The sequence below is a fragment of the Suncus etruscus genome, chromosome 15 (assembly GCF_024139225.1).
Source record: "Suncus etruscus isolate mSunEtr1 chromosome 15, mSunEtr1.pri.cur, whole genome shotgun sequence".
Classification (NCBI taxonomy): Eukaryota; Metazoa; Chordata; class Mammalia; order Eulipotyphla; family Soricidae; genus Suncus; species Suncus etruscus.
This window is the reverse complement of record NC_064862.1, coordinates 33,836,183-33,862,436: the sequence shown is the minus strand read 5'-3', so window position 1 is coordinate 33,862,436 and position 26,254 is coordinate 33,836,183. Positions and strand designations below refer to the sequence as shown.

The following is a 26,254-nucleotide window of genomic DNA, read 5'->3' as shown; positions in this document are numbered from 1 at the left end:
TCCTGGGGCCGTAGCGGTGGTGCGAGCAGTAAGGCATTAAGGCATCTGCCTTGCCCGAGCTAGCCTAAGATAGACCGTGGTTCGATCCCCGGCATCCCATACGGTCTCCCAAGCCAGGAACAATTTCTGAGCGCATAGCCAGTGTCACCGGGTGTGGCCTAAAAAACAGACAAACAAAAAAAAGAGGGGCCAGAGAGACAGCATGGAGGTAGGGCAGTTGCTTTGTATGCAGAAGAACATTGGTTCGAATCCTAGCATCCCATATGGTCCCCGGTGCCTGCCAGGGGCGATTTCTGAGCACAGAGCCAGGAGTAACTCCTGAGCACTGCCAGGTGTGACCCCTCAAAAAAGAAAGGAAGAAAAGAAAAGAGAAGAAAAAGAAGAGAAGGGAAAGGAAAGGAAAGAAAAGAAAAGAAAAGAAAAGAAAAAAGAAAAGAAAAGAAAAGAAAAGAAAAGAAAAGAAAAGAAAAGAAAAGAAAAGAAAAGAAAAGAAAAGAAAAGAAGGGCCCGGAGAGATAACACAGCGGCGTTTGCCTTGCAAGCAGCCGATCCAGGACCAAAGGTGGTTGGTTCGAATCCCGGTGTCCCATATGGTCCCCCGTGCCTGCCAGGAGCTATTTCTGAGCAGACAGCCAGGAGTAACCCCTGAGCACCGCCGGGTGTGGCCCAAAAAAATAAAAAAAAAAAAAAGAAAAGAAAAGAAAAGAAAAGAAAAGAAAAGAAAGAAAAGAAAGAAAAGAAAAGAAAAGAAATTGCTCCTGGCAGGCTCAGGGACCAAGTGGGATGCCGGGGATTTGAACCAGGGTCTGTCCTGTGTTGGCCACATGCAAGGCAAAAGCCTTACTGCTGTGCTAACACTCTAGCCCCACAGCCCATTTTTTAATAAAAACATTTTTTAGGGGCCGGAGTGGTGGGGTGCAAGCCGTAAGGTGTGTCTGTCTGCCTTGCCCACGCTAGTTTAGGATGGACAGCAGTTCTATCCCTCAGCGTCACATATGATCCCCCAAACCAGGAGTGATTTTTTTTTTGTTTTTTGTTTTTTTGGGTCACACCTGGCAGTGTTCAGGGGTTACTACTGGCTCAATACTCAGAAATTGGCCAGGAGCGATTTCTGAGCACATAGCCTAGTAACCCCTGAATGTCACTGGGTGTGGCCAGAAAAAAAAAAAGAAAAAAAAATTTTTGAAAGATTAGTATAGATAGGAGGAGACCCCATAAAGTAAAAGAAAGGAATTACACACACCAACTTGAGATACGGAAAGTTCCAAAGTGAGAACTTTTATTAGGAATTGTCATGGGGAGTGAAACATCCAACACTGCTTTGAGAGCTGCTTCAGGCTCAGAACTGTGCTTGGGGGGTCTCATCCAGCAGTGTTCAGGGAACATGCAGTGCCATGGATCAAACCCAGGGTTCCTGCAGGCAAACATGTGCTTCAATCCTCTGTGTGTGTGTGTGTGTGTGTGTTGTTGTTGTTGTGTGGCATTCCTGCAAGGCAAATGTTCTACCACTGAACTATAGTCCCAGCCCCTGTCCAGCATTTTAAGCTCATTTTAAGAAAGAAAAAAGAGGGGCCGGGCGGTGGCGCTGGAGGTAAGGTGCCTGCCTTACCTGCGCTAGCCTAAGGAGACGGACCGCGGTTCGATCCCCCGGCGTCCCATATGGTCCCCCAAGCCAGGAGCGACTTCTGAGCGCATAGCCAGGAGTAACCCCTGAGCGTTACCGGGTGTGGCCCAAAAACCAAAAAAAAAAAAAAAAAAAAGAAAGAAAAAAGAGGGCCAGAACAATCTCACTGCAGGTAGGGCATTTGCCTTGCACGTAGCTGTCACAGGATCTGATCCCTGGCATCCCATAATGGTCCCCCGAGCCTGCCAGGATTTCTGGGTGCAGAAATCTGAATGCAAAGCTGAGACTAATACCTGAGTGCTGTTAGGTGTGGCCAAAAAGCCAGAAAAAAAACTAGAGAAATTCAGAGTCTTGGGGGTGAGGCTCAGTGGAAGTACACCTGTCTGCAGGTAAGAGGCCGTGAACTCTCTCCATCACTGCCCGAGCCCAGCAGGCACCCAAGCACGTGTGTCAACCCTCAGGTGTCAAAATAACACCAAAGGGAAGGGAAAGGGTGGACAAGATGAGAAAAATTAGAAGTAAATGAGGTTGGAGAGAGAACAGGAGTTAGTGCTCTTGCCTTGCATGTGGCCAACCCAGATTGGATCCCTGGCATCCATATGTCCCCCAAGCGCTGCCAGGAGTAACCCTGAACATTGTCCCTCTCCCCCTACCCCCCCAAAAAAAAAGTAAATGAAGTGCAAGTGGCTGGAGATGCGGCAGGAATAAGTCAGGCTCCAGAGACTGGCTGGTCCCTGCCCTGGGTGGGAGGTGTCATTTGCAGGGGTATGGGGAGAGAGCTGCCTGCTGGGACCCAGTGGACCGGGAGAAACTGCTTCTGCCTGCCTGGTCTCTATTCTATCCTGGGCTGCGTGTGGCAGGAGGTGTGGGATGCTGGGGCATGTCTGGGGAGGGGCATGGGCCCCCAAAAGGCTTCGCAGGGCCTCTTCCCTGGTCCCCTTCACGGCTGCATCTGTCTCTTTCCTCCACAGGGGGAGGGGTTGCACCAACTCCGCGAGGCTTTGAAGATTTTAGCTGAGAGGGTTTTAATCTTGGAAACAATGATTGGGCTCTATGGTGAGTAGAGACAGACAGATGGACAGACAGCCAGGCCTTTGCCTGCTAGCTTTCCCTCAGCCCTGCAGAGGCAGAGCTGCTAAGGCCCAGTCCTAAGGCTGGAAAAGGTCTCCCCAGCCAGCAGGTGAAGATCTGGCAGCCCCACATGGACTGGTTCTTCCTCGTTCTTCCACAAAGGTTAAGAGGGGCCCAGAAACGAGGGGTCAAATCTGAGCCTCTGAGAATTCTGGGTAATGTGGTTCCCAGGCCTGGAGGGGCCGTCAAATGGGGCAGGTTTTGGGTTTTGAGTTTGTGAACCTAACTCCAGACCAGCAGTTGGGTTGTGGATCTAGATTGCAACTGTGCAGAGGATTGTGGACAAGAAAGTCAGAGCCCAGGCCCACAGGATTATGAGTAGCAAGTCCTGATTCCAGGCAGGGTTTAGCTCTAGAGAATTTATGAGTCACAGAGCCAATCTCCAAACTCCAGGAGAAGGGAGTTAGACCCCACAAGTTGTAGAGAAGCCTGGGTGATGGAGCCATGGGACTTTGGGTCACATATTTACCTACCAATGCTGAGACTTTCATCTCCTGTAAGCCCTCAAAGGTCTGCACAGGCTCCCTTGGAGCTGGAGTGGATAGTACATTGGGTAGGGCATTTATTTATTTACCTTGCATGTGGTTGACTTAGATTCGATCCCCAGCATCCCATATGGTTCTCCAAGCATTGCCAGGAGTGATTCCTGAGTACAGAGCCAGGAGTAACCCCTGAGCTTTGCCAGATGTGCTCTCCCCCATAAAAAAAAAAAGTTGTAGTTCTCCCTCTGGTCCTCCTGCCCTGCCCTGTGGGTCTCTTTTAGGGCTCAAGAGAGACCCTCACCCCAGATATTCACCCACCACCAGTTCTCTGCCCATCTGGTCACTTGGATCAAGCCCTGTCCCCACTAAGGAGACCGAAGTCTCCATAGAGATCTGCCTGAAACCAGCTGCTGGCCCCTAGCCCCGCCACACCCTGGCTCCCCGGCCAGCCCCTGGAGGCCAGATCTGCACTGTCTGCTCTTCTCAATCTCCCATCAGGCTCCTAGCTTACAAAGCTTCCTGCAGCAGCAGGCTCAGCTGGAGCTCCTGGCCAGACGGGTCACCCTGCTGGAAGCCATCATCTGGCCAGGTAATGACAGGGTGGGCAGGAAGGGCCTGGGAAGGGCCAGGGGACACGCAAGGTGCCTCCCAATGCAGAACCATGTCACAGGCCATCGGACCCCTGTTCTTCAGTCCTTCTAGCCAGGCAGCACACAGCACTTAGTACAGAGGCCTTCAGGAACTAGTTCTCCAGGAAAAGAGCATCTACTTGGGCCCAAGTCTCCTGCTGCCAAGCTCCATGGGGTCAGACAGACCTGCTCTCCCAGACCTCAGGGCTTCAGGGTACTGCAGAGCAACCCGACTTAATGGTGCTGGCCTTTAAACCCAGGCTAAGGTGTACCTTAGTAGGGGAGGGGGAAGGCAGCCGGGAGAGCTGGGGTCCTCCTGGACAGGCAGGGGAGGCAATTGGGCTTCCTGGAAGAGGCGCCCTCTAAGTTGTGATGCCCTCTGGTAGTCATGACTCACTGGAGAGTAAATAGGAACAGGCAGGGCAAAGCCAAGAAATGAGAGTGAAGATAGAGGGAGAGTTCTGCGAGGAGACTGAGAAGAAATTTCTGAGGCTCAAACTCCTCACCCGTGGGCTGTGCCTTTCCTGTTCCTAGCTTCACAGAGTGTGGGTGCAGAGCCCGTAGCCAGTCCTAGAAAGAGGAAAGGATGGGTTGAGCTTCATTTCTCACCTCCTCACTGAGAAATCCCAGTAGTCCCCTCTCCCACCTTGAACCTATTTTACAGATGGGAAAATTGAGGCTTTCAGTCGCACAGGCCAAAGTTAGAGCCAAACCTCTTTCCTGCAGCCAAGCTGTGGGCAGGTGTGGGTGGACACAGATCACCCGTGAGTGATGGAGGTCTTCGGTCTTTGGAGATAGGACAGCCTCAGGGACTGAAGCAAAGCGTTGTTAACAACTGATTTGCCTCCAACCTCCTTTTCAGAAAAAAAAAAAAAAAAAAAAACCTTCTTTGAACTAAAAAAGTGCCAACCAATTGCACCCAAGGTTACTACAGCCCCCCTCCCTGAAGCATTCTGGTGCCCACACAGAGGTGATATCTCCCACTTTGGGTAAAGTTGGACTAAGGGATGTTCACAGGAGAATCACTTCTCCCTGTAGTTGGAGGAGCTTTCTGGAAGCTAGGGCCCTGGAAAAAGTCCCTCTGAAAGTGCACAGAGGAGATGAGAAGAGGTTGGCATTGGGGCTCAGGGTCCGTGCCTCAAACTTTTCCTCCAACCCTACTCCAGCTTCTGGAAACATCTCCTAGACCGCCTCCCTCTTCCAAGGAGGGACCCAGGATCCACACTTAGGCTCTCAGCACTTTTTCATCTGTCCCTCAGAAAGACTGAGACAGGCTCCACTAGGCCCCTGGAGCCTTAGGTCTGAGCCGCTCTCCAGCTCTCCCGCTATTCTGCATTGCCATGAGGCTAGTGGCCCATATATCTGTTGGGTCACATGGGATGGGAATGGAAAGTGTGTGGGGAAAGGGCATGGAATTGTCACAGAGAAAGAAATGGAATACCCCCCCACTGGGCCATTGTTCACAACAGCAGGTGCTAGTAAAAGACCCAGATGGAGCCCTTGTTGGGCTTGTAACAGCAATGACAATATTAAGAACAGACACATGGTGGTCCCCTGTGTAGGGGGTTGACCTGCATCACTCCATCCTGACAACAAGCCTGCCAGTAGGTGCAACCAGGCCATTTCCCAAAGGGAGACTTGGAAGGTGAGAGAGACAAGCCATCTGAGCTCTGTCCTCCAAGTGCTGCCTCTTGACATTTCATAAGCCACGCACAGAAGGACCCAGTGAACTCAGAGTTCAAATCCCATTGTGTCTAAATAGCATCCTTAACTAACTCAGTGACCAGACCAGCAGGAATTTAGGGTCAAAAGCACATCAGCTGGGGCCGGAGAGATAGCATGGAGGTAAGGCATTTGCCTTGCTTGCAGAAGGATGGTGGTTTGAATCCTGGCATCCCATATGGTCCCCTGAGTCTGCCAGGAGCGATTTCTGGGCGTAGAGCCAGGAGTAACCCTTGAGCACTGCCGGATGTGACCCAAAAACCAAAAACAAAACAAAACAAAAAAACACACATTAGCTGGGCCAGAGTTATAGCATAGCGTTGGGGCTTGCCTTGTATGCAGCCGACCTGGGTTCAATCCCAGCATCCTATCAGTTTAGTAACTGTCACTACCTAGCAATGACTGTGAAAGGCACCTTCCACCCTTCCACTCCTTTTATTATCTCAGGTGCTCAGGGTTCTGGAACTTGCCTAAGGCCATGTGATCAGGCGCAGGGAGCCAGAACTTGATTCACTGATGTTAGAACCTGTGCTCTTTTTTTTGTTTTGGGGTCACACCCGGCAGCACTCAGGGATTACTCCTGGCTCATTGCTCAGAAATCGCTCCTGGCAGGCTCGGGGGACCATATGGGATGCCGAGATTCCAACCACCGACCTTCTGCGTGCAAAGCAAATGCCCTACCTCCATGCTATCTCTCTGGCCCCCTGTGCTTTCTGCTGCCTTTTCGTCTGCCCAAGTTACTGCCTAAATGTGTCTGCCTAAAGGCCCCAAATCTCAGTTCCAGAGGGACATAAGAGGCCGGGATACACAGAATCAGGACAGTAGACAATCCATTTTGTGGACATTTCTTAGTCCTCTGGCAGTAAGTACCCTCAGTGAGAAGCTATTGCTCCCTGGAGTCCAAACATCTAGAGGAGCTCAGTGAAGCCCTTATCCAGAACCACATCTGGCCTGCTAGCTCGTTTAACTTTGAGAATAACTGTAGTCACAGATTCCCAAAGGAGGTGATCCTACTCTGGGTTTTGAAGAATGACAATATACCAATAACTCAGTCCCATATAGCCAAAGTGGAACTGACTTCAATAGTTATTGGGATGGATGGGACTGTCCTCTTGCTTTTTTTTGAGGAGCCAGCTGAGGTTCAACATAGACCTGATTTGTCCCCAAACACCTAGTAGGTTTGTGGTACAACTGGGTCTTCTTAAACTTGTCCCACCACCTTAGTCCAGCCCAATGAGAAAGGAAAAGTGAGTGTTCCCTGACCTTACTTTGCCCACAGATGAAATGGGAATGAATCATCTCACACCTCCAGCCCAAAATATGGACAAGGAACAAAGAACTGCACTTTGTCATGTTCACAGCATGTTAAGAACTACAGAAAGCAATAGCAGAGCTGGGAGGGCATTTGCCTTGCATGCGGCTGGCCAACCCAGGTTTGATCCTAGGCATCCCATATGGTTCCCCAAGCCTGCCAAGAGTAACCCATAAGCGCCACTGGGTGTGACTAAGGAAAAAAAAAATGTCAGAAAGATGATAGGTTCATTTCTTGATGCTTGATATCAAGTGGAGGTCCAATACAACCCCTTCGAGTTGGGGCTGAGACATTCCTGGAGGCCAGAGCCAGCTGGCACTGCCTACCTTTTCCACTGCTCTGCCACCTGATCAAACCAGAGCACACGGTAGGGAGTTGGGCACCTCACACAGACCTCACTAATGTGCCTTTCTCCTTCCCTCCGGCAGAACCAGAGGGCTCAGGGGCAGGCCCTGCTGGCACAGGTACCCCCAGCCTCCTGCGGGGCAAGAGGGAAAGACATGCTGCCAACTACCGGATCGTGGCCCCCAGGAGCCGCAACGAGAGAGGCTGAGAGAGGGTGTCCCCCACCAGGTGGGCCCGGCCAAGCTTCCCTTCCTGACTGGGGCCTGGCCAGATGTCTCTGGGAACTGCCCTTCATATTTATTAACGTCCTCAGGGGTCTTTTGCCAGCTGGGCCTTTGCGATGGACAGATCTTGGTCCCGGCCTGTGGTGCCCCTTGGCCTCTGCCTCCTCTGAGGAGGAGCAGCCCAGGGAGAAGTGTGGGGTGCAGCCTGTTTCCCCAACACACAGTGGTGCAGCCTGCAGGGATGGGGTGGCAGGTTCAGTTTGTCCATCTGCGCTGGCCTTCAGCACAAACAGGGGTGAAGTCTGTCTCCCCTTCCTGACTAAGCTTCAGGGCGCCTGTCCCTCCCCCTCCTTTCTTCTGGTGTTGGGTTCCTGAACCTGAGGTCAAGTTACTGGAGTTTACTGGACCCCTCAGGGATTTCTGGTTCTGTTCCCTGAACCACAAGATCCTCCCATGTCCTGAGTTGGAGACACAAGAGGGAGGGATACTTGTTCCCACAAACACATATGACAGTCACCAGGAGGTGACTGTGTCCCAGCTAATAAAGGTGGCCCAGCCTGACTCCCACTGGCCTGGTCTCTGCTTAGATGGTGTGTCTGCCCACCAAGACTGAGGCTGTCCTGCCCGGGCTGGCTCAGGGAAGCACCCCTAGGAGCTGAGGCCTCATGGAGACAGCTGGGCCATGAGGAGTGGATCAGCAGACACATGCCAAATCCAGGATCTTCAGTGACTATACCTCCTGCCTTCAAAGAAAAGCACCCAGGGACTTCCCCCATCTCCCAGGTGTCCCTCACTAGCTCGCTCTCTCTCTCTCTCTCTCTCTCTCTCTCTCTCTCTCTCTCTCTCTCTCTCTCTCTCTCTCTCTCTCTCTCCTCTCTCCCTCTCTCTCCCCCTCCCCTGCCCTCTCTCCCTCCCTCCCTCCGTCCCTACCCTACCAGTAGCTTCCCTTCCATTCCCAGGCCTAGAAGGTTATGGCCTGCGCACACACACTTTCCTCTGACATGGGATCATGGGGCCGGAGAGATAGCATGGAGGTAAGGCGTTTGCCTTTCATGCAGAAGGTTCGTGGTTCAAATCCCGGCGTCCCATATGGTCCCCTGTGCCTGCCAGGAGCGACTTCTGAGCATAGAGCCAGGAGTAACTCCTGAGCACTGCCGGGTGTTAGCCAAAAACAAAACAAACAAACAAAAAAAAAAATTTTGGACCCGGAGAGATAGCACAGTGGCGTTTGCCTTGCAAGCAACCGATCCAGGACCAAAGGTGGTTGGTTCGAATCCTGGTGTCCCATTTGGTCCCCCATGCCTGCCAGGAGCTATTTCTGAGCATAGAGCCAGGAGTAACCGCCGGGTGTGGCCCAAAAAACAAACAAACAAACAAAAAAACCTGACATGGGATCACACACACACACACTTTCCTTTGACATGGGATGATGCAAGGATCTAGGTGTAAGGCAGGCCATGAGGGGGCCAGGAGGCAAGCCTAATTTCAAAGCCTAGGAAGTGCCTCCCCACCACATTCCCACCCATTGCTTCCTGCCAGGGGCCTGATGGCAGTGGGGCCCAGGATCACAGTGCGGGAGTGACTAAGTCCTGGCACAGGACACTATTCTCTGCAAACCTTTATTGTTCCCCTATCCAACCACACGAAAGACAACATGCTGTCCCCAGGAGACTGGTTCAAAAGTGAATTGTTTATTCTAAACACTGCCAGGGTGGGGAAACCTGCACCCCCCCACTGTGAATCAGCACACAGGTGTAGGGCTTGGGATCCACACTGCAGGCCGATCTGTGCTAGGAGTGCCCAGGGCTTTGGGGGTGGGCAGAGCCACGCTTCGCCTCAGTGACCAGGGTCTCTGCGCCCACCTGTCCCCCGACCAACAGAGACACAGCACCCTCCACGCGACCTGTAGCTGCGAGGGCCACCACGGCCTGCTCTGTGGGGAAGCCCATGTGCTCCAGCTGCTGTAGCCTGGGTGGAGAGGCAGGGGTCAGATCCAGCTCCAGTAGCTCCTGAGGAGCCCCTGCCTGCCCCTCCTGACCCCCTTACCGCAGGGAGGAAACAGAGGACTTCGGCAGCCAGAGTGGGCTCTCGGGCCCCGGGGCCGGTGTCTGCAGCAGGGAGGCCTGAATCCCTTCCTGCAGCATCTGTTCGTCTAGGGCAGCCCAGAGTGGGCTCGCTGGAGGGAAGGCCCTCGTCCAAGCTAGGCCCTCTTCTGAAGAGCCCTCCCAGGTGGGCTGCGCAGGCCAAAGCCCTGGCAGAAATGAAGCCGAGACTTCACTCTGGGGCCAGAACCTTGGGGAGGCCACATAGGGCGGTCCTGGGGCTGGCGGCCTGGAGAGGAAAAGCAGAGGCCTGACTGCCTGCCATGTCACTGAGGGGTTCGCCAACAGGGCCAGTGTCTTCCGTGGGTGCCTCACCTCACTCCGGCCGGGTGAGTGATGGGCAGCTCAGCTGGGGTGCCAGGGGTGGGAAGGAGCCGGAAGGGCCAGCAGCCCACCAGAGCCTTGCACACGACGCTCTCCTGCAGTGCCTGCAGCCGCCACTCAGAGGGCTCTAGCCACTGGAAAGCCCCAGCGGCATCTGCTGGTCAAGGAAAAGCCAGGCCAGCATGGGGAGCGGCTAGCCAGTTCCTAGGCCTCCCTCCTCAGGACACCAGCAAAGGACAGGGTATCAGGCAAGATAAAGTGGGACCTGCTCCTGACTTCAGCCCGAAGCTACATGGTTAGACTGACCTCACCCATTTCAGTCACTCCAGGACTCACTGGCATGACCCTGGTGCTCTCTGTCAGGGCAACATGTGCCCCATGTCAGGATTCAACCCAGCTGCCCAGTCCTACACAAGGACAGGGAACAGTTGGGCTTAGTTCTCTCTGCTACACTATTGGTCTCCCAGGCATTCAACATCTTTGCAGCAAGAGCTGTTCCAGCCCTAAGGGTCCTATTTAAACTCAAAGTGCCCCAGAATCCCTCTGAACCTGGCCTGGGCACTTCCTGTATTTTCTGCCTGGCTCACTCTCCTTTTTACCTTTATTTCACCTGAAACCCACTATTCACAGCCTGGACACCAGGCCTTCAATGGGGAGAGTCCATCTGACATGTTCCTTTTTTTTTTGGGCCACAACCGGTGGCGCTCAGGGGTTACTCCTGGCTGTCTGCTCAGAAATAGCTCCTGGCAGGCACGGGGGTCCATATGGGACGCTGGGATTCAAACCAATCACCTTAGGTCCTGGATCGGCTGCTTGCAAGGCAAACACCACTGTGCTATCACTCCGGCCCCGAGGTGTTCTCTTTAAATTGGTTGGCAGAGTCACCTGGCCATAAGCCATCCACCTTCATCGCACCCTATTGCCAGCCCAGAGCTTGATCATAGGTATATTCCTTAGGCACTTTGGGGGCATCCTGAGCACCTATTGCAGAATCCACCCAACCCATAGGGCCATGGCAAAGGATACAGGCCAGGCCAGCGAGGAGGCCACAGAGGAGCTGCAGGAAGGGTGGCTCAGAGCTAAGCAGTGGTGTGAGAATGAGGAGCAGCCATGGCAGCAGACACGGCGGCAGGTTATGATGGGGTCGGTGTCTGGGGTCAGTCCCCTGCCCGGCCAACATGGCCAGGTGGACAGGCATGTAGCCGCAGCCCCCAGCTGCGCTCGACACCCCAAGGCCTGCCAGCAACACAGCCAGCAGCCCTGCGGCCAGGGAGAGCAGGGCAGAGGCATGCAGGAAGCGCAGTGTGCCCAGGCGGTGCTCCTGCCGCCAGCCCAGTGTGGGCAGGAGCAGCAAGCTCAGGAGCAGTCCCGGGAGGGTCGTGTGGCCCAGGGCGTGGGTCAGTAGCCTGTGAACTGGGAGAGAGAAAAGCTGGATCGCTGGAGCCATCCAAGGTGAGGTGTGCCATGTTGAGGGGCCCCCTCTGCCAGGGCTACCCACTCAGCCATCCTTCCCTTCTTGAAACCCAAATCTACCCACTGGCAGAAATGGATTCACTAGTACAGGAAACCCTGGGGTGTTCCCTTGCCCCATGAAACCGAAGCCTCCACTCTTCTCCAGAGCAACTGACTCTAAAGCACACTCATGGGCCTTACCCGCTAGGGGTCCACTGAGACCACCTCCTCCTAGCACTTAGCCTCTCTGTGCATCAAATGAATCCCCAAATTAAATGCCAGTTGCTCTTCTAATTGGTCAGCAGATGCTCTGGCTTGGCCCACTCAGTGTATGTACTCTGTGGAGACTTCCTCCCCTCCCCTCTGCTGGCCCCACTACCTTGCTCTACCCTCCCTTCTTGGTTGTGCATGAGCTATGAAGTTCACTAGCATCCAAAGCCAACCCTCTTCAGGGCACCAGGGCCCATGCCTGCTGAATACCACCACTCCTGCCAACTGCTCTCGGGCCCTCCAGCCTGTTCGCAGGCCCACGTGGCTGACCCGCACCTTGCCAGGGGTTCAGCAACAGTTCCGGAACTAGGGCAAGGCTAGGGCCAGCCCCCATCAACCAGAGGCTACTCAGCAGCAGCATCAGGACTGAGGATGCCAGAGGCAGTGCAGGGAACAGCAGACCTGGGGGACCTCGGGTATGCATAGCTTAGTTGAAGGCTCAAGGGAGGTCTTGGGGTTGTGAACTAGGGGCAAAGAAAAACAAAACAGTTATCATAGCAGTCTATCTTACTTCCTGTTGGAAAATGCTCTACAACAACTTCTTTTGTCTTTATGGCCACACCCAGTCATGCTCAGGCTACTTCCGGTTCTATGCTGGGGTAGAAGGGGGAGCTTGTAGTGGAGTAGTGGGGAGTCAAGCCCAGCCCTGCTTGGGAGACATTGCAGGTGCTGGGGATAGAAACCAGGCCTCCTATATGTAGGGCAAGTGTTCAGCTCCCTAAGAATCTCTTTATTTTTCTGGCTACTCAAGCGAGATAGGGTACAGAGGCCAGACCAGCTGCAGGGTCAGGGAGCTCAGCTTGAACCTCATCTGCTGCCAGACCTCCTGCCTTTAAATGGGCAAGCTGTAGGTGAGTAAGATAGGCCCAGGCCAGGCCAGGTCTGGTAGGTACCTGGCAATGTATATAGTGTTGGCGCTAGTCCCCCCAATGGTGGGGCCCATCAGGGAATCTGGGGAGTGCTGGGGGCCACCAATGCTACACCCAGCAATGCTCATTTAGGGGACCATGTAGTGCTGGGGATTCAATTTGAGCTCTTAGTGCTCCATGCACTCCAGCCCTCAGAGCCATCTCCCCAAAGACAATTGAACCAGGGCCCAGGACTCCTCCTCACTAGAGTGGTGCAGGCCCATCCTACATGCTATTCTCGAGGAAAAATCAAAGCCACCTCTAGTTTGCTCCTGTCTTCCTTGGAGTTGCAGACTCGTCACTTCCTCCCACCTCCCAACTACTGGGTCCAGCTGGAGAATTCCAGTTTGCAGGCAGACTGTGGGGACAGGGTTAAGAGGGCTGGAAAAGGGCAGCAGGAGACTCATACCCCAGAACACAAAGTTACAGGAGACTGAGACATGCCCTTGCCCAGGTCTGAACACAACCCCTCTGGCCCTAAACCCATTCACAGGAAGGTATGAGTACCGATTCTGCTTCTTCCTACTGTGTCTTTCTGGGCAAGTCTCCCAACCTTTGAGCCTCTCCTTCCTTCTCTGTAAAACTGGGATTATAAACATCCTTCCTGGCTGGGAAGGAAGCATAGTAGGGGAGCTCAAATCTTGGAAGCACTGTGGCCCTGTATTCAATCCAAGTCGCAGCACATGAATAAATGATGAATGAAAACACCTTCTCCCCAGGGGATAATGAGCAAGGAAATGGGCTTCAGCAGGACCCAGGGCTCCTTTCCAATACAGGAGCATCTCTGGGTCTGGAGAAATAATACAGTAGAGAGCACTTGCTTTGCAAACTGACTTCCTTTGGTTTGATCTCTGGCACCACGTATGATTCCCTCAACATGATGAGTGATCCCTGAACAAAGTCAAGAGTAAACCACGAGGGGCTGGAGAGGTGGCGCAGCAGTAGGGTGTTTGCCTTGCATGTGGCTGATCCAGGATGGACCTCAGTTCGATTCCCCGGCATCCCATATGGTCCCCCAAGCCAGGAGTAACCCCTAAGTGTCACCGGGTGTGGCCCAAAAACCAAAAAAAAAAAAAAAAAAAGTAAACCATGAGTGCTGCTGACCACAAACCCCCCCCCCAAAAAAAAAAAAAACCAAAAACAGAAAAACTAAATTTTTCATTTGTTTGTTTTGGGTCAGGGGTTACTCCTGACTCTGCACTTAGGAATCACTTCTGGCAGGCTCGGGGGACCATATCGCATGCTGGGAATCAAACCCAGGTCGGTCACGTGCAAAGCAAACACCCTGTACTATCTCTCTGGGCCCCCAAAACAAAACAAAGTTTCCTAAATGAAGGAGCATCCTCCTGATTGTGTCAGGCAATGGTAGCTACCAGTTGCCCCTAGAAGAGGAAGCCTCAACATGGAGACAGTTGCTCCAGCCTAGGACAAATCTCCATTATTCTCCAGCCATGCTGGGAACACGTACATGCATTTCCTAAACATGCATCCTACTGAGTTGATTTCCTTGGATGGGAAGGAGGGTCCCACAGAGACAAGAAGACCACCTCATCTGCTCCCCTGCCAAAGTACCAGCACCTATCTGCACAGTTCCTAGCAAGAAAACAGTAGGAAGTTCTTCCTGCAGCTCCTTCCTCATATCTCTCCAAGGGACAAGCTCCTACTCACTCTTTAAAACCCAGCTTAAATGCCCCCTTCCCATCTTCTGGACCCCCACATCCTGGACCTTTTCCTTGTTTCTGAGTGTTGTCCAGGTATTTCAACACTGGGAAGCAGTGTGGGTTGACTCCTCATCCCGAATTTCCCAAGGTGCTCCAGCAACACAGCTGTCGCTTCAGTGTGTTCAGAGATACAAGTTTGGCTCCAGATGCCACTGAAGGACTCGAGGTGAATCCTGCCATTGGTGGGGAGCCTGATGAGCCTAGGTGGAGTCCGAGAAAGCAGACAGATACCACCAGCCTGGACCTGCACCAGGCACCCCCTTGCACCCTCACCCCAACCCTTCCTCCCTAGAGAGGGTGCAAGGCTCTAGTTGCTGGGCCTCGAGCTCGAATCTGTCAAATGGGGCTGTGCGCGCACCATCAGGCCCAAGCCTACCTGGTTGGGAAGTGAGGACACAAGAACCGGGACGGGAGGAGTCTTCCAGGAGGTGGAGGAAGTTAAGTGGGGATCGGCGGATGCGGGTGACTTTAGGAAAAGGCCCCCAAATCTGGGGATGGGGGTGGCTGTTAAAAACAAGGGTTTCCTTCGGATGAGGGGGTGGGGGCAGCGCATGAACAAACAGGCCTTCTAGCTCCTAACGGTTTTACTGAGCGGGCCCGGGGTCCCCGCAGGGGGTGTTTTGTCCCGTGTAGCCGGGCCAAACCCGGGGTTCGGGGCTCCCCCACCCCCGGAAAAAGGAGGCCGGACGGGGCCCCGAACCCATGCTGCGCGGCGCCTCCCTCCCGCCGATTAGTCTGCACTCGTCCCAGGCACGGGGCCGCTCCCGCGCCCCCTCCTAACCCTTCAACCCCGGCGACCCTTTGACCCCCCCTCGCCCCTGGGCCTCTCGCCGCGGAAGTCTCGCGAGAAGAGATTGGCACCGCGGCGAGGCGAGGCGCGGCGCGCGAGCGGAAGTCCCGCCCCGCGCAGGCCCCACCCCCGCCCGCCGGCCCCGGATGGTAGCGCCCGAGAGTGCGGGCTCGGAGCGCGCCTGCGCAGTGCGGCGCACAGAAGGCGAGCGAGGGAGACGGACGTTGAGAGAACGAGAAGGAAGGCAGGCGAGAAAATGGCGTCCACGGGTGAGTGAGTGAGTGAGTGGAGGGAGGGAAGGAGGGAGCGCCGGGGCGTGCGGGCCGCGGCCGGAGTGGGCCCGATCGGCGCTCGCTCGTTCGCTCGGAAGAGGAGGGACGGCCGGGTGGGACCGGCCGGGGAGGGCGCGAGAGTGGGAGCCCGTCTGGGCCCCGCTCCCCTCCCCCACCGCCGGCGCTGGCCGGTTCTGGAATCTTCCGGCGAGGGGGGGGCGCGCGGGCCGCGGGGGGGGGGGAGGGAGTCGCCATTGTTGGTGTGGCGGCCTGCGCGGGGGGGGGGCCGCTCGCTCGCCCGCCCGCTCGCCAGCCACGTGGGCGGGGCCTGCGGCCTCTCGGGCCCCGCGTGACGGCGCGGGCGAGCCTCGGGCCAGGCCGCGCGCCCGGCGGCCCGCGCGGAGAAGGCCGAGGGGGGAGGGGGAGGGGGAGGCCGAGGCTCCGGCCGGCCGCGGCCCCGGAGCGAGGCGATCGCGCATGCGCGGACCCCGTGGCGCCCGCCCGCTCGCTCGCTTCCCCCCCCTCCCGCACCCGCCTCGCGGAGACGTCTGCCCGGGGTTGCGCGGGTGGAAATTGATCAAAGAGGAATTAACGGGCCGGAGAGAGCGAGCGCGGAGGTCGGGCGCTCGCCTCGCGTGCAGAAGGACAACGTTGGTTCGAATCCCGGCCTCCCCGAGGAGCATGATGAAGCCCTGAGCGCCGCCGGGTGTGACCCCAACACCAAAAATAGATAAACAATAAACGGGAAAAAACAAAAACACTACCACTTAGTTTAGTCTACTCTAGTCTAAAGGTCCTGCACACCCCCCTCCCCGGCCTGCTTGCACTAGGCCGATCGCCTCTGATCGAGGCCAAACCCCGGAGAGACAAAGGCGTGGTGGACGGGGCCCTTCCCCCTCCCACCCACCCCCACCCCGGCTGTTTGGATTCGGTGGGTTTTGGGGCGAGCTTCCCCCCACCCCCCACCTCCCCACCACGCGGAGCCTCCCGGGGAGCACCCTGCCACCCCGCACACGCCTAGGTCCCCACCCATCGCTGGGCTGGGCTGCGGTGTTTGTGTCCCCGGGCGGGTGTTAATTTTTAAGGCGCCCCAACTCCTGGCCTGGAGGGTGCGGGAAGGGAGCAAAGGGTTTGGGAGGAGGACGTGCAGGCCCCGAGGGTTTTCAGGTTTCTTTAGCATTTCAGGGGTTCCGAGTGCAGCACTCTCTCGTTGGATGATATTGTCTCGGGCACTCCCCCCCTCCCCATTAGGGACCACCGGGCTGGATCACTTGAGCGCCCCAGCCGGGAGTGCGGGGTGGCAGCCCTAAGACAGCAGAAAGTTGCCTTTTTTCAACGGGTTCCGAAAGTCCAGCAGCCTAAGCCTGCCTCCCCAGTGGTAGCTGTTGTGTCGGGGTCTCTTTTCCTGCAAAAGAAAAGGCTGGGGAAAAAAAGAAAGAAAGGAAAGGCTGAAATAATGCTCGTCCCAGACCTTCAAGGTGTTCCCTGGGCTGGGAGGGATTGCTCGGAGGTGGTGAGGAAGTGTGTGAGATGAAATCTGTGGGGCAGAATGGGGCCAGGGTTTTGTTTTTATTCGAGCTGCCGGTAATCTTGTTACAATTGAGTGCCTGCGGCCAGGCTGGGGGGGACGCATGTGGAGGTACTGTGACTTCACTGGATGGGACTCTGCTTCAGAATGAAGGAGTTAGACAAGTTTTGGGTATTTTTATTTGCTTGACTCTGATATAGGTAAAATATTTTGAACCACATAAAGTTTCCTCATAGACACTTGAGCTGGCTTGAGTAATTTTTTACTTGTTTATATCTTACAGGTATAGTATGTAGTCTAACAAATAATTACATTGCAAATTCCTCCCAAGTAACCATTATTCAAATTAAGAAATCAAGAGACCCAAGGCTTTGCCTTGTGTGCAAACAACTAATCTCATTCCCATCCCAGCTTTTGGAAAACACACTCCCACCCTTCAAATAGAACATTGCTAGCATTCTGGAAATCCTCTGGATCACAGCCCACTCTCTCCTCAACCTGTTTTGTATTTTTAGTGAAGCCTGCACCAGCACATTCGGAGTTAATTTGACCATTGTATAATGGCAGCATGTTTTGAGGCTCTTGGGTGTTGTCTTACAGGTAGATACATACGTGCAAATGGAGCAGTCATACTCTTTAGCCAGCCAGTAAGGGTCTAGATATCCTCTAGGTTCACTCTGATCTGACATCATTCCTTTTTCCATATCAGCTGTGCCAATTTTATGTTTTACATAACAGTTCTTGTGTAAAAGATCGTGCTAGCATTGTACATGCCAGCAATGTAGAATAATGTCTCACGAGTCTTTATAAAACATAGGTTAAATTATTTAATTTTTTTCTTAGTTTATTTTGTGACTGCCACCTGGAAGTATATATGCTGACTGGCAGAAAGCAAGAAATAGTGTATTTTAAAAGCCTCAAAACAGGCTAGAGTGGGGCTGGAGCTATAGCATAGCGGTAGGGCATTTGCTTTGCATGCAGACTGGGACAGACCTGCGTTTGAATCCTGGCATCCCGTATGATGGTTCCCCCGCAGCCTACCAGGAGTAACTCCTGAATGCCTCTGGGTGTGGCCCACAAACAAACAAACCTGCTGTACATCAGGTGTTGCCCTTACCCTGCACCTAGCCATACCCATGTTCCATCTCTGGCTTCCACTATGGACCCTCAAGCATCACTGGGTATGGTCCAAAAAAATAAAAATAAAAGCCTTAAAGTGTCTTGAACAGATAAATATACTGTGTATAGCATTTGAGTGGTGGATGTGATATGAATTGGGTTCCATGTTAATGATATACAGATGAAGAGCAGTAGTGAAGTGTAAAAAGGTGAGCAGCCTTTTTGTTGTTTTTTTTTTTTGTTGTGTTGTTTTGGGCCACACCCAGAGATGTTCTGGGATAACTCTCCTGGCTCTACACTCCAGAATTATGCCTGATGGTGCTTGGGTGGATCAACCCGGGTCTGCCGTGCGCAAGGCCTACTCAGTGTACTCTCTCTCCAGCACCATATTTTCGTATTATTTGTTTAGATTTTTTAGCTCCCTTTGGCATTGCTCAGAACTTAACTCCTGAGGCCGACGCCACAGCAGAGCGATAATAAGGCTTTTGCTTTGCATGCAGCCAACCTGGGACAGACTCGGGTTCGATCCTCGGCATCTACAGGAGCACTAACAGGAGTAATTCTTGAGTGCTAGGCCAGGAGTTAAGTCCTTATTTACTTTATATTTTGTTTTTGGGCCACAGCCGGTTCTTGCCTCTGTGCTCAGAAATCGAACCTGAGCCCATCCCAGGTCGGCTTTATGCAAGGCAAATGCCCTACCCTCCAAGCTATCTTATCACTCCTACCCCATCCAAGGACTATTATATGGAATTCTGGGATTGAACCTAGGTCAGTGACTTGCACAGCAATTAGGCAACAAAACAAAATACTCTACTGTGGGCTTAGAATGATTTGGAGGTTAAAACCCTTCTGTGGGGGCCGGGCGGTGGCGCTAAAGGTAAGGTGTCTGCCTTGCCTGCGCTAGCCTTGGACGGACCGCGGTTCGATCCCCCGGTGTCCCATATGGTCCCCCAAGCCAGGAGCAACTTCTGAGCGCATAGCCAGGAGTAACCCCTGAGCGTTACCGGGTGTGGCCCAAAAAACCAAAAAAAAAAAAAAACCCCTTCTGTGAAGAGCTGCCTTGCCAACTAGTGGTGTCAGATGAGGAACTGCTTTCTTTTTTTTTTTCTTTTTTTAAGTGGGGGGGGGCCTTTCGGTGGAGACCAGAAGGCCTGCTGGACAAATTCTAAAAGAGCTGTAATACTGGAACTGCTTTCTTGACTGCAAAGGAAAGAGGCTTTTTTTTTTTTTTTCCTTTCATTTCTTGAAGACACTTCTGGGTTTTTTTTAGTCCTTTGGTTGCTTTTGTGGGACAGGGTTTGAACCGAACCACACCTGTGTTCTGGGGCTAACTTCTGGCTCTGCTCTCTGGAATCCTCATGACTTCCTGATAGAGCTTGGGACCTATGTGGTGCTAGCCTTCGCCATCCTCATGCAATGCAGGTGCCCTACCTACTCTTGACTCCACATTTCTTGCCCACCACCTCTTTTTTTTTTTTAATCATAAAAAGGAATATCAGAAGCTTTAGCTAGAAGAAAAAGGGATGGCATTTAAAAGTCTTTTATATTTTTAAGTTGGAATAGAATTAACTAAAACCAAATTATCCCTGATAGTTAGATGTTTTCTCTGCCAATTACCAGAATTCTCTCTGCTTTACTGATTTCTGTCTTTTGTATTGTTTGTTTGTTTTTTTGTATGTAACCCTTAATACTCAGCAAATCATTTTTAGAGCACTAAACTGAGATGATCTCATTCCTTGGACTTGCTAGAGAACTGTAGCAAGCTGTAGTTGGTCCAACCTTTCTTAAGTGCAGAGTGATAGAAAATTAGTTGAGAAGTAGCTACTAATGGAACCTGCCTGATAGGAAATATGTGTGTTGTTGTTCACATTCTTTTTATTTGAAAGAGCTTAGTTGTTGGTTTTAAGATGGTCATAATATACTTGACGATAGTTTAAGATTAAGGGAGGATTGTGTGTATGGGAACATGTAAAGTGTCTTCCAAATCAGCTGGTCTCTGATGACAATGGGTCAGACCTTGAATTTAACTTGGAATTTTAGGGGGAGGATCAGCTGTTGCCTTCTCTACACATTTAAGACTTAATCTTCTTGACGTAGGAATGCTTTCCTTTGTTGACTTAACACTATTTTCTCTGCTTGTTCCCTCTAGATTACAGTACCTACAGCCAAGCTGCAGCCCAGCAGGGGTAAGTCTTACAACAGCACTTTGTGTATGATTCATTTTTATAAGAGTGTAGAGCTGCCTCTAGTTATAGAGGATTTAATAATGGAGTCTGAATGCTCTGTATTCAATTCTTGAATTTAATTTTCTTTACAGCTACAGTGCTTACACCGCTCAGCCCACTCAAGGATATGCACAGACCAGCCAGGTAATCTTTAAGATGATTATATGTGGCTGCATGTTAATTTATTTCTAACAGCTGTTAAAATAGACACTGCAGATCATTTTCAGAAGTTAATAGGAAAAACTATAACGTGATTATAATCATAAATGCCCAAGCATTTTTAAACTTCCTTTTTTTTTTTTTTTTTTTTTTTTTTTTGGTTTTTGGGCCAACCCTGCGGTGCTCAGGGGTTACTCCTGGCTGTCTGCTCAGAAATAGCTCCTGGCAGGCACGGGGGACCATATGGGACACCGGGATTTGAACCAGCCACCTTTGGTCCTGGATTGGCTGCTTGCAAGGCAAACGCCGCTGTGCTATCTCTCTGGGCCCGAATTTTTAAACTTCTATAGTTGGGAGCTCCAGAGTAAACAAGATTTCCACCCTGGGAATTGCTTACTATTCACACCAGACTTTTTAGTATCCCCGTGTTTTGGGCCTGCTCTTGCTTTGTTCTTCTATATATTCTATTGTGTTTTAATTTATTAAGTCATATAGCATTTTTAGGGGGGGGGAATGAAATAAGACATTTTGCCAATAGAAAAAAATAGTGTATTGCATAGATATTTATTTTGTAATATGCAAGTGGTCACATAGTAAGTAGCCAGGTCAGCTCTTCTGTCTGCCTAGCTTATAGGACTCCTGAGCTCTTTGCAATACACAAGTCTCTTTAAAATCTTAAGCCAACAAACTCCAGAAATTAGCTTTTGAGTGTTCTTAAGATTACCTCAAATTCTGAAATGATCCATTGAATAAAATGGTTCCTGGTAACTTTCATGGCAACATTTCTGGGCAGGCAGAATGTGATGTCTCTGAAGAGCTTTTATATGACTGGTAATCTAGAATATGATAGTACGCTGAAAAAATACCTCAATTTTTTTTTTTTTTTTTTTTTTTTTTTTTTTTTTTTTGGTGTGTGGTTTTTGGGTCACACCCGGCAGTGCTCAGGGGATACTCCCGGCTCCATGCTCAGAAATTGCTCCTGGCAGGCAGGGGGGACCATATGGGACGCCGGGATTCGAACTGACTGCATGAAAGGCAAACACCTTACCTCCATGCTATCTTTCCGGCCCGTGGAATACCTCATTTCTTTTTTTTTTTTTTTTTTTTTTTTTTTTTTTTTTTGTGTGTGGTTTTTGGGTCACACCCGGCAGTGCTCAGGGGATACTCCCGGCTCCATGCTCAGAAATTGCTCCTGGCAGGCAGGGGGGACCATATGGGACGCCGGGATTCGAACTGACTGCATGAAAGGCAAACACCTTACCTCCATGCTATCTTTCCGGCCCGTGGAATACCTCATTTCTTTTTTTTTTTTTTTTTTTTTTTGGTTTTTGGTTTTTGGGCCACACCCGGCGTTGCTCAGGGGTTACTCCTGGCTGTCTGCTCAGACATAGCTCCTGGCAGGCACGGGGGACCATATGGGACACCAGGATTCGAACCAACCACCTTTGGTCCTGGATCGGCTGCTTGCAAGGCAAACGCCGCTGTGCTATCTCACCGGGCCCATACCTCATTTCTTTTAAGCATAGATTAATCTTTGTGTCATACTTAAAATCTGGTTTTTAAACTTTTAGCTAATTTTAGCCCTGTTTTACTTTTCTTTGTTTATCTTGTCTTTCTGACATGCTAAACTGCTGCATTAAGTGCTGGCAATTACACACCTGTTCCTGCATTGCTTTTCCCTTGGGAGTTTCGTTAATTGGAATACTTAGCTGAGATTTTTGCCTGATTATTTAGGGAAATTTGTAGATTAAATTTTTTATATCTGTATATATTTTATATCATGTATACGAGCAGTTTAGAAAACAAATATAATATTTGAACACTTATCTAGGGTTGTTTTGAGGGAGATGTTTTTAATCTTTACTAGAAAGCTGTAATATTTTTTTTTTTTTGCTTTCATTGTTCTTATTTGGAAATTTAGAAGTGAGTTTGTTTATTGCTAAAATTACAAAGTTTATAAATGAGGTTCTTTCAGGCATATGGGCAGCAAAGTTACGGAACTTATGGACAGCCCACTGATGTCAGCTATACCCAGGCTCAGACCACTGCGACTTATGGGCAGACCGCCTATGCAACTTCTTATGGACAGCCTCCCACTGGTAAGGCTTAGCTTGGAGGGACTTGGGGTGTCTGCTAGGGTGCTAGTTAAGAAGCTTGGGTATATAATCTGGTCCTGTTGCAGTATCTAGAGGTTCTTTATTCTTAGAAGGAGTCCCCCCACCCATTTTAATTCTCCTTGAAGGAGCTATAATAGGATTTGGGTGGGATAGATTGGGGGGGGGGATACTTTCTTTTAACTATTGTATGCAGTAAACTGAATAATCTCACACAAAATGGAAACTATAAAAAAAAGAGATTGTGCTAATGTTAATACTGAGTAAGAATGAGCCTTAACCTGAGATGCTTAGAAATCAGACTGGTTTTTTCACATGTTTACTTCATCTGATAGTGTACCCTCTACTTTTTGTTTTGTGCTTTCCACAGTAGAAGGGACCAATACAGGTTTGACTATCCTGCTCATTCTTGCATGGGAAATGCATTCCATCTTGTCTAACCTTGTAATGTTAACCCTTTAGGTGTTTTCATTCATTTAACCCTTCAATTTTTTAACATTACACACAAGGTGCTAATGGAAAACTTGCTTCAGGTGCCATTTGCAGATCCATGTTTTATGTACTTTGGAAAGGTTTTTGTTTTATTTTGCATTATTTGTGTCAAACTTTTAATAATAGTTGTTCATCTTCCCAAAGGTATTTCAGATGACTGACTACTCCCCAGCTGATTTCTCACTATTTCCTAACGATAGATTGCATGATTTGATTTATTTAGGGGAACAGACTGCCACCTTGCATGTTTTGTTTTGTCTGTTGGTCAGTTTCCAGTTCAGATATATTTTATTTTCTGTCTGGTGTTAATTATTTACTCCATAGTATGTCTTAAAGTATTCAAGAATTAAATTGAATCCCGATACTGGAATTGAGGTGGATGTGGAATTTTCTTGCAGTTAATGCTGTAACATTTAAAAAAACCTTCCCCACCCATTCAAATTTATCTTTATTATCATGAAAGAATATTTAATATAAAAGTCTTAATGAAAGATATTGAGCAGTCTACGGCCATACCACCCTGAACGCGCCCGATCTCGTCTGATCTCGGAAGCTAAGCAGGGTCGGGCCTGGTTAGTACTTGGATGGGAGACCGCCTGGGAATACCGGGTGCTGTAGGCTTTAAAAACAAACAAACAAACAAACAAAAAGAAAGCTATTGAGCAATAAAACTGAAACATTGAGGCTTAGTTTAGTTATTTACTACAAATTTGAAATTGTGAAACAAGCTTTGTGCGTGCCTATTTCTGTTTTTGAGATTAATATATGTTTGTTTTTGGGGGGTGTTGGGCCACACCCAGTGACACTTGGGTTACTCCTGACCATGCTCAGAAATCGCCCCTGGCTTGGGGGACCATATGGGATGCCACTCGCCTAGCGCAGCAAGGCAGATAGATGCCTTACTTCTAGCGCTGCCTCTCCGGCCCCAAGATTAATATCTGTTTGATAGGCTTTTAATATATTGGTCCTAGGTGTACAATGTAGTGACTATAGATTTTTGCTTTTTATGTTTTTGGGCCATACCGGGCAATGCTAGGATTAGGATTATTCCTGGCTCAGTGCTCAGAAATGACTGAAAAAGGAGCTATAGAAAAGGAGCTATAGAAATCTCGATTGGAGGTGCTTGTGAGATAGTACAGTGGGTAAACTACTTGCTTTGTATGCTACTGAGTTCAGTCTCCTGTACCACATAAGATTACACAGAGCCAGGAGTAAGTTGCAGTACTTCCAAATATGACTGTCAGGCTTGGGACCTTATGGGGTGCAAGGGATCGAACCTGTGTTTGTCTCATGCAAGGCAAACAGTACCCGTTGTTGGTATTACTCTGCCCAGACTTCATAGTTTTATATTTGTATATATTGCAAAATTATTGCAGTGAGTCTAGTAACATCACTATGTGTAACTATGTTTGGGGTTTCCTCCTTTCGGGAGCTTGGGCCATGTTAGGAAGTACATAGGGTTGCTCCTGATTGTGTACAAGAGTTGCTCCTTATGCTCATGTCATGTTTATGTTGTTTTTGTTTGTTTTTGAGCCACCCTCAAAGGCACTCAGCTTACTCCTGGCTCACCTCTTAGAAATCCCTTTTAGCAGGTTTGAGGGACCCTATGGAATGCCCGAGATCGAACCCCGGGTTTGTCCTTGGTCCGTAGCACACAAGGCAAAGGCCCTATAAGGCAGTTTCTTTCCTTCTCCCTTTAGTGTTCAGTGCCACACCCAGCTGAGCCTGGGGTTCACTCCTGGCAGTTCTTAGGGCACTATATGCGATGCTGAGGATGGAGCCAAGGAAAATGTAAATCCTAGTACTATCTTTGGCCCCTTGCTTTTATTTTTATTTTTGGGTCATACCCAGCAGCACACTCTTGGCTCTGAGCTCAGAGGTCTGTTCCTGGCAGGCTCTGGAGGGGGCATATGGGATGACAGCGATGAACCAGGGTCAGCTGCATGCAAAACAAATGTCCTACCCACTATATACTATCACTCTGGCCTTATTTTTGTTGTTGTTTATTTTTTGGGCCTAGCAGTTCTCGGGTTATTCCTGGTTCTGCGCTCAGGAATCATTTCTGGTAGTGCACAAGGGACCATATGGGATATTGGGAATCAAATCCTGGTCAGTTTTGTTTAAGATAAATGCCCTATCCTCTGTACTATCTCTCCAGCCCCAAGCTTTTGGGTCACACCCGGCGGCACTCAGAGGTTACTCCTGGCTTTGTGCTGAGAAGTCACTTCTGGAAGGCTGGGAGGGGGGGACCATATGGGATGTCGGGATTCGGACCACCATCTGTTTGAATCAGCTGCGTACAAGGCCAAATGCCTTACTGCTGTGCTATCTGTCTGGCCGTTGATGAGTATTTTAAGCAGATTTCAAATACACAATACATGACGAACTCAGTTACTTACATGCTGTTCATTATATCCCATGACTTCTAACTGGAGGTTTGTGCCTTTGTATCACCTTAATTTCTTTATTTTTCCCCCTCCCCCAGTGTCAGTGATAACAACTCAGGGTCCAAAACATTTAAACCAGGGGGGGGGTCTCAAACTCTGTTTGTGGCCCTCCATACAACATTTTGTGGCCCTGCCCTAGAGGAATCTTTTTTGTTTTGTTTTGTTTTGTTTTGTTTTAGTTGTTTGGGTCACACCCCCCAATGTTCAAGGCTTACTACTGACTTTGCACTCAAGGATCACACCCCGACTTTGCCTCCTGCAGCCCCCAGGTAAATTGGTTTAAACCAATTAAACCCCTGGTTTAAACCTTGTGCTTGTACTCTACTACTGAGCCACATCCTTGGCCTTAATCACATATATTGTTTTAAACGAGCATTTGAATTCTTTTTGTTTTGGGGCCACACCCAGTGATGCTCAGGGGTTACTCCTGGCTTTGTGCTCAGAAATCGCTTTTGGTTGGGGGGACCATATGGGACACCGTGGATTGAACCCAGGTCCATCCTGGACAGCCACATGCAAGGCAGACATCCTATGGCCCCAATATCATTTGAATTTTAAGATTAGTTTAGGGGCTGATGAAAAGTCAGTTGTGGGAAAAGTTAGATATCTAGAGTCTCTGGATTCACATAGCCGCTGATGGGGAAATGAAAGGTTTAGAACAGTAATGCAGAAATCTATAATCATGGTGTAAGAGTGATGGTAAAGAAATAAGTTGTTTGCATAAGACCAACCTAGGTTTGATTCTTAGTATCCCATATGGTGCCTAGAGGTCACTAGAAGTGATCCCTGAGTGTAAAACCAGGAATAAACCCTGAGTAGTGCCACGTGTACATACCTACCCTAACCACCAAAACAATCAGTT

The 26,254-nt window shown here is 50.4% G+C and overlaps 3 protein-coding genes and 2 non-coding genes across 13 annotated transcripts in view; 3 read left to right on the top strand and 2 right to left on the bottom strand.

The window, feature by feature from the left end:
* Nucleotides 1–7,613, top strand: part of EMID1 (EMI domain containing 1) — a 52,151-nt gene extending 44,538 nt beyond the window's left edge. The window contains exons 15-16 of the mRNA XM_049789044.1: nucleotides 2,596–2,680; nucleotides 7,329–7,613. Coding sequence (XP_049645001.1) covers nucleotides 2,596–2,680; nucleotides 7,329–7,453 — 210 coding nt within the window. The 3' untranslated portion in view covers nucleotides 7,454–7,613. The remainder of the gene's footprint in view (nucleotides 1–2,595; nucleotides 2,681–7,328) is intronic.
* Nucleotides 7,614–9,138: 1,525 nt separating this feature from the next.
* Nucleotides 9,139–12,115, bottom strand: RHBDD3 (rhomboid domain containing 3). The gene is made up of 5 exons (XM_049789004.1): nucleotides 11,894–12,115; nucleotides 10,922–11,308; nucleotides 9,887–10,049; nucleotides 9,516–9,800; nucleotides 9,139–9,437 (listed from the first exon to the last, which is right to left on the bottom strand). Exons 1-5 carry the CDS (start codon nucleotides 12,039–12,041, stop codon nucleotides 9,260–9,262), a joined length of 1,161 nt encoding a protein of 386 aa, XP_049644961.1. The 5' UTR covers nucleotides 12,042–12,115; the 3' UTR covers nucleotides 9,139–9,259.
* A 3,082-nt stretch (nucleotides 12,116–15,197) lies between these two features.
* Nucleotides 15,198–26,254, top strand: part of EWSR1 (EWS RNA binding protein 1) — a 44,892-nt gene continuing 33,835 nt past the window's right edge. For 4 of the 9 annotated variants that reach the window (XM_049788978.1, XM_049788975.1, XM_049788977.1 and 1 more), the window contains exons 1-5: nucleotides 15,198–15,305; nucleotides 20,105–20,141; nucleotides 20,273–20,324; nucleotides 22,315–22,438; nucleotides 22,824–22,841. In XM_049788978.1, coding sequence (XP_049644935.1) covers nucleotides 15,293–15,305; nucleotides 20,105–20,141; nucleotides 20,273–20,324; nucleotides 22,315–22,438; nucleotides 22,824–22,841 — 244 coding nt within the window. In that variant the 5' untranslated portion in view covers nucleotides 15,198–15,292. The remainder of the gene's footprint in view (nucleotides 15,306–20,104; nucleotides 20,142–20,272; nucleotides 20,325–22,314; nucleotides 22,439–22,823; nucleotides 22,842–26,254) is intronic. The other 5 variants (XM_049788981.1, XM_049788980.1, XM_049788979.1 and 2 more) reach the window with 2 other exon arrangements.
* LOC126031865 (U7 small nuclear RNA) lies at nucleotides 19,079–19,140 on the bottom strand. Its single transcript, XR_007503678.1, has one exon. It is a non-coding gene; the product is annotated as a U7 small nuclear RNA (small nuclear RNA).
* Nucleotides 23,448–23,566, top strand: LOC126031412 (5S ribosomal RNA). Its single transcript, XR_007503295.1, has one exon. It is a non-coding gene; the product is annotated as a 5S ribosomal RNA (ribosomal RNA).

Bases quoted from the DNA above. Each gene is read 5' to 3' on its own strand.
- RHBDD3 (XM_049789004.1), bottom strand. From the start codon at position 12,041: ATGCATACCCGAGGTCCCCCAGGTCTGCTGTTCCCTGCACTGCCTCTG. The intron at 10,050-10,921 runs GTATCCTTTGCC...CTTGACCAGCAG, and splicing joins CCTCCTCGCTGGCCTGGCCT to ATGCCGCTGGGGCTTTCCAG. The intron at 9,801-9,886 runs GTGAGGCACCCA...TTTCCTCTCCAG, and splicing joins ACTCACCCGGCCGGAGTGAG to GCCGCCAGCCCCAGGACCGC.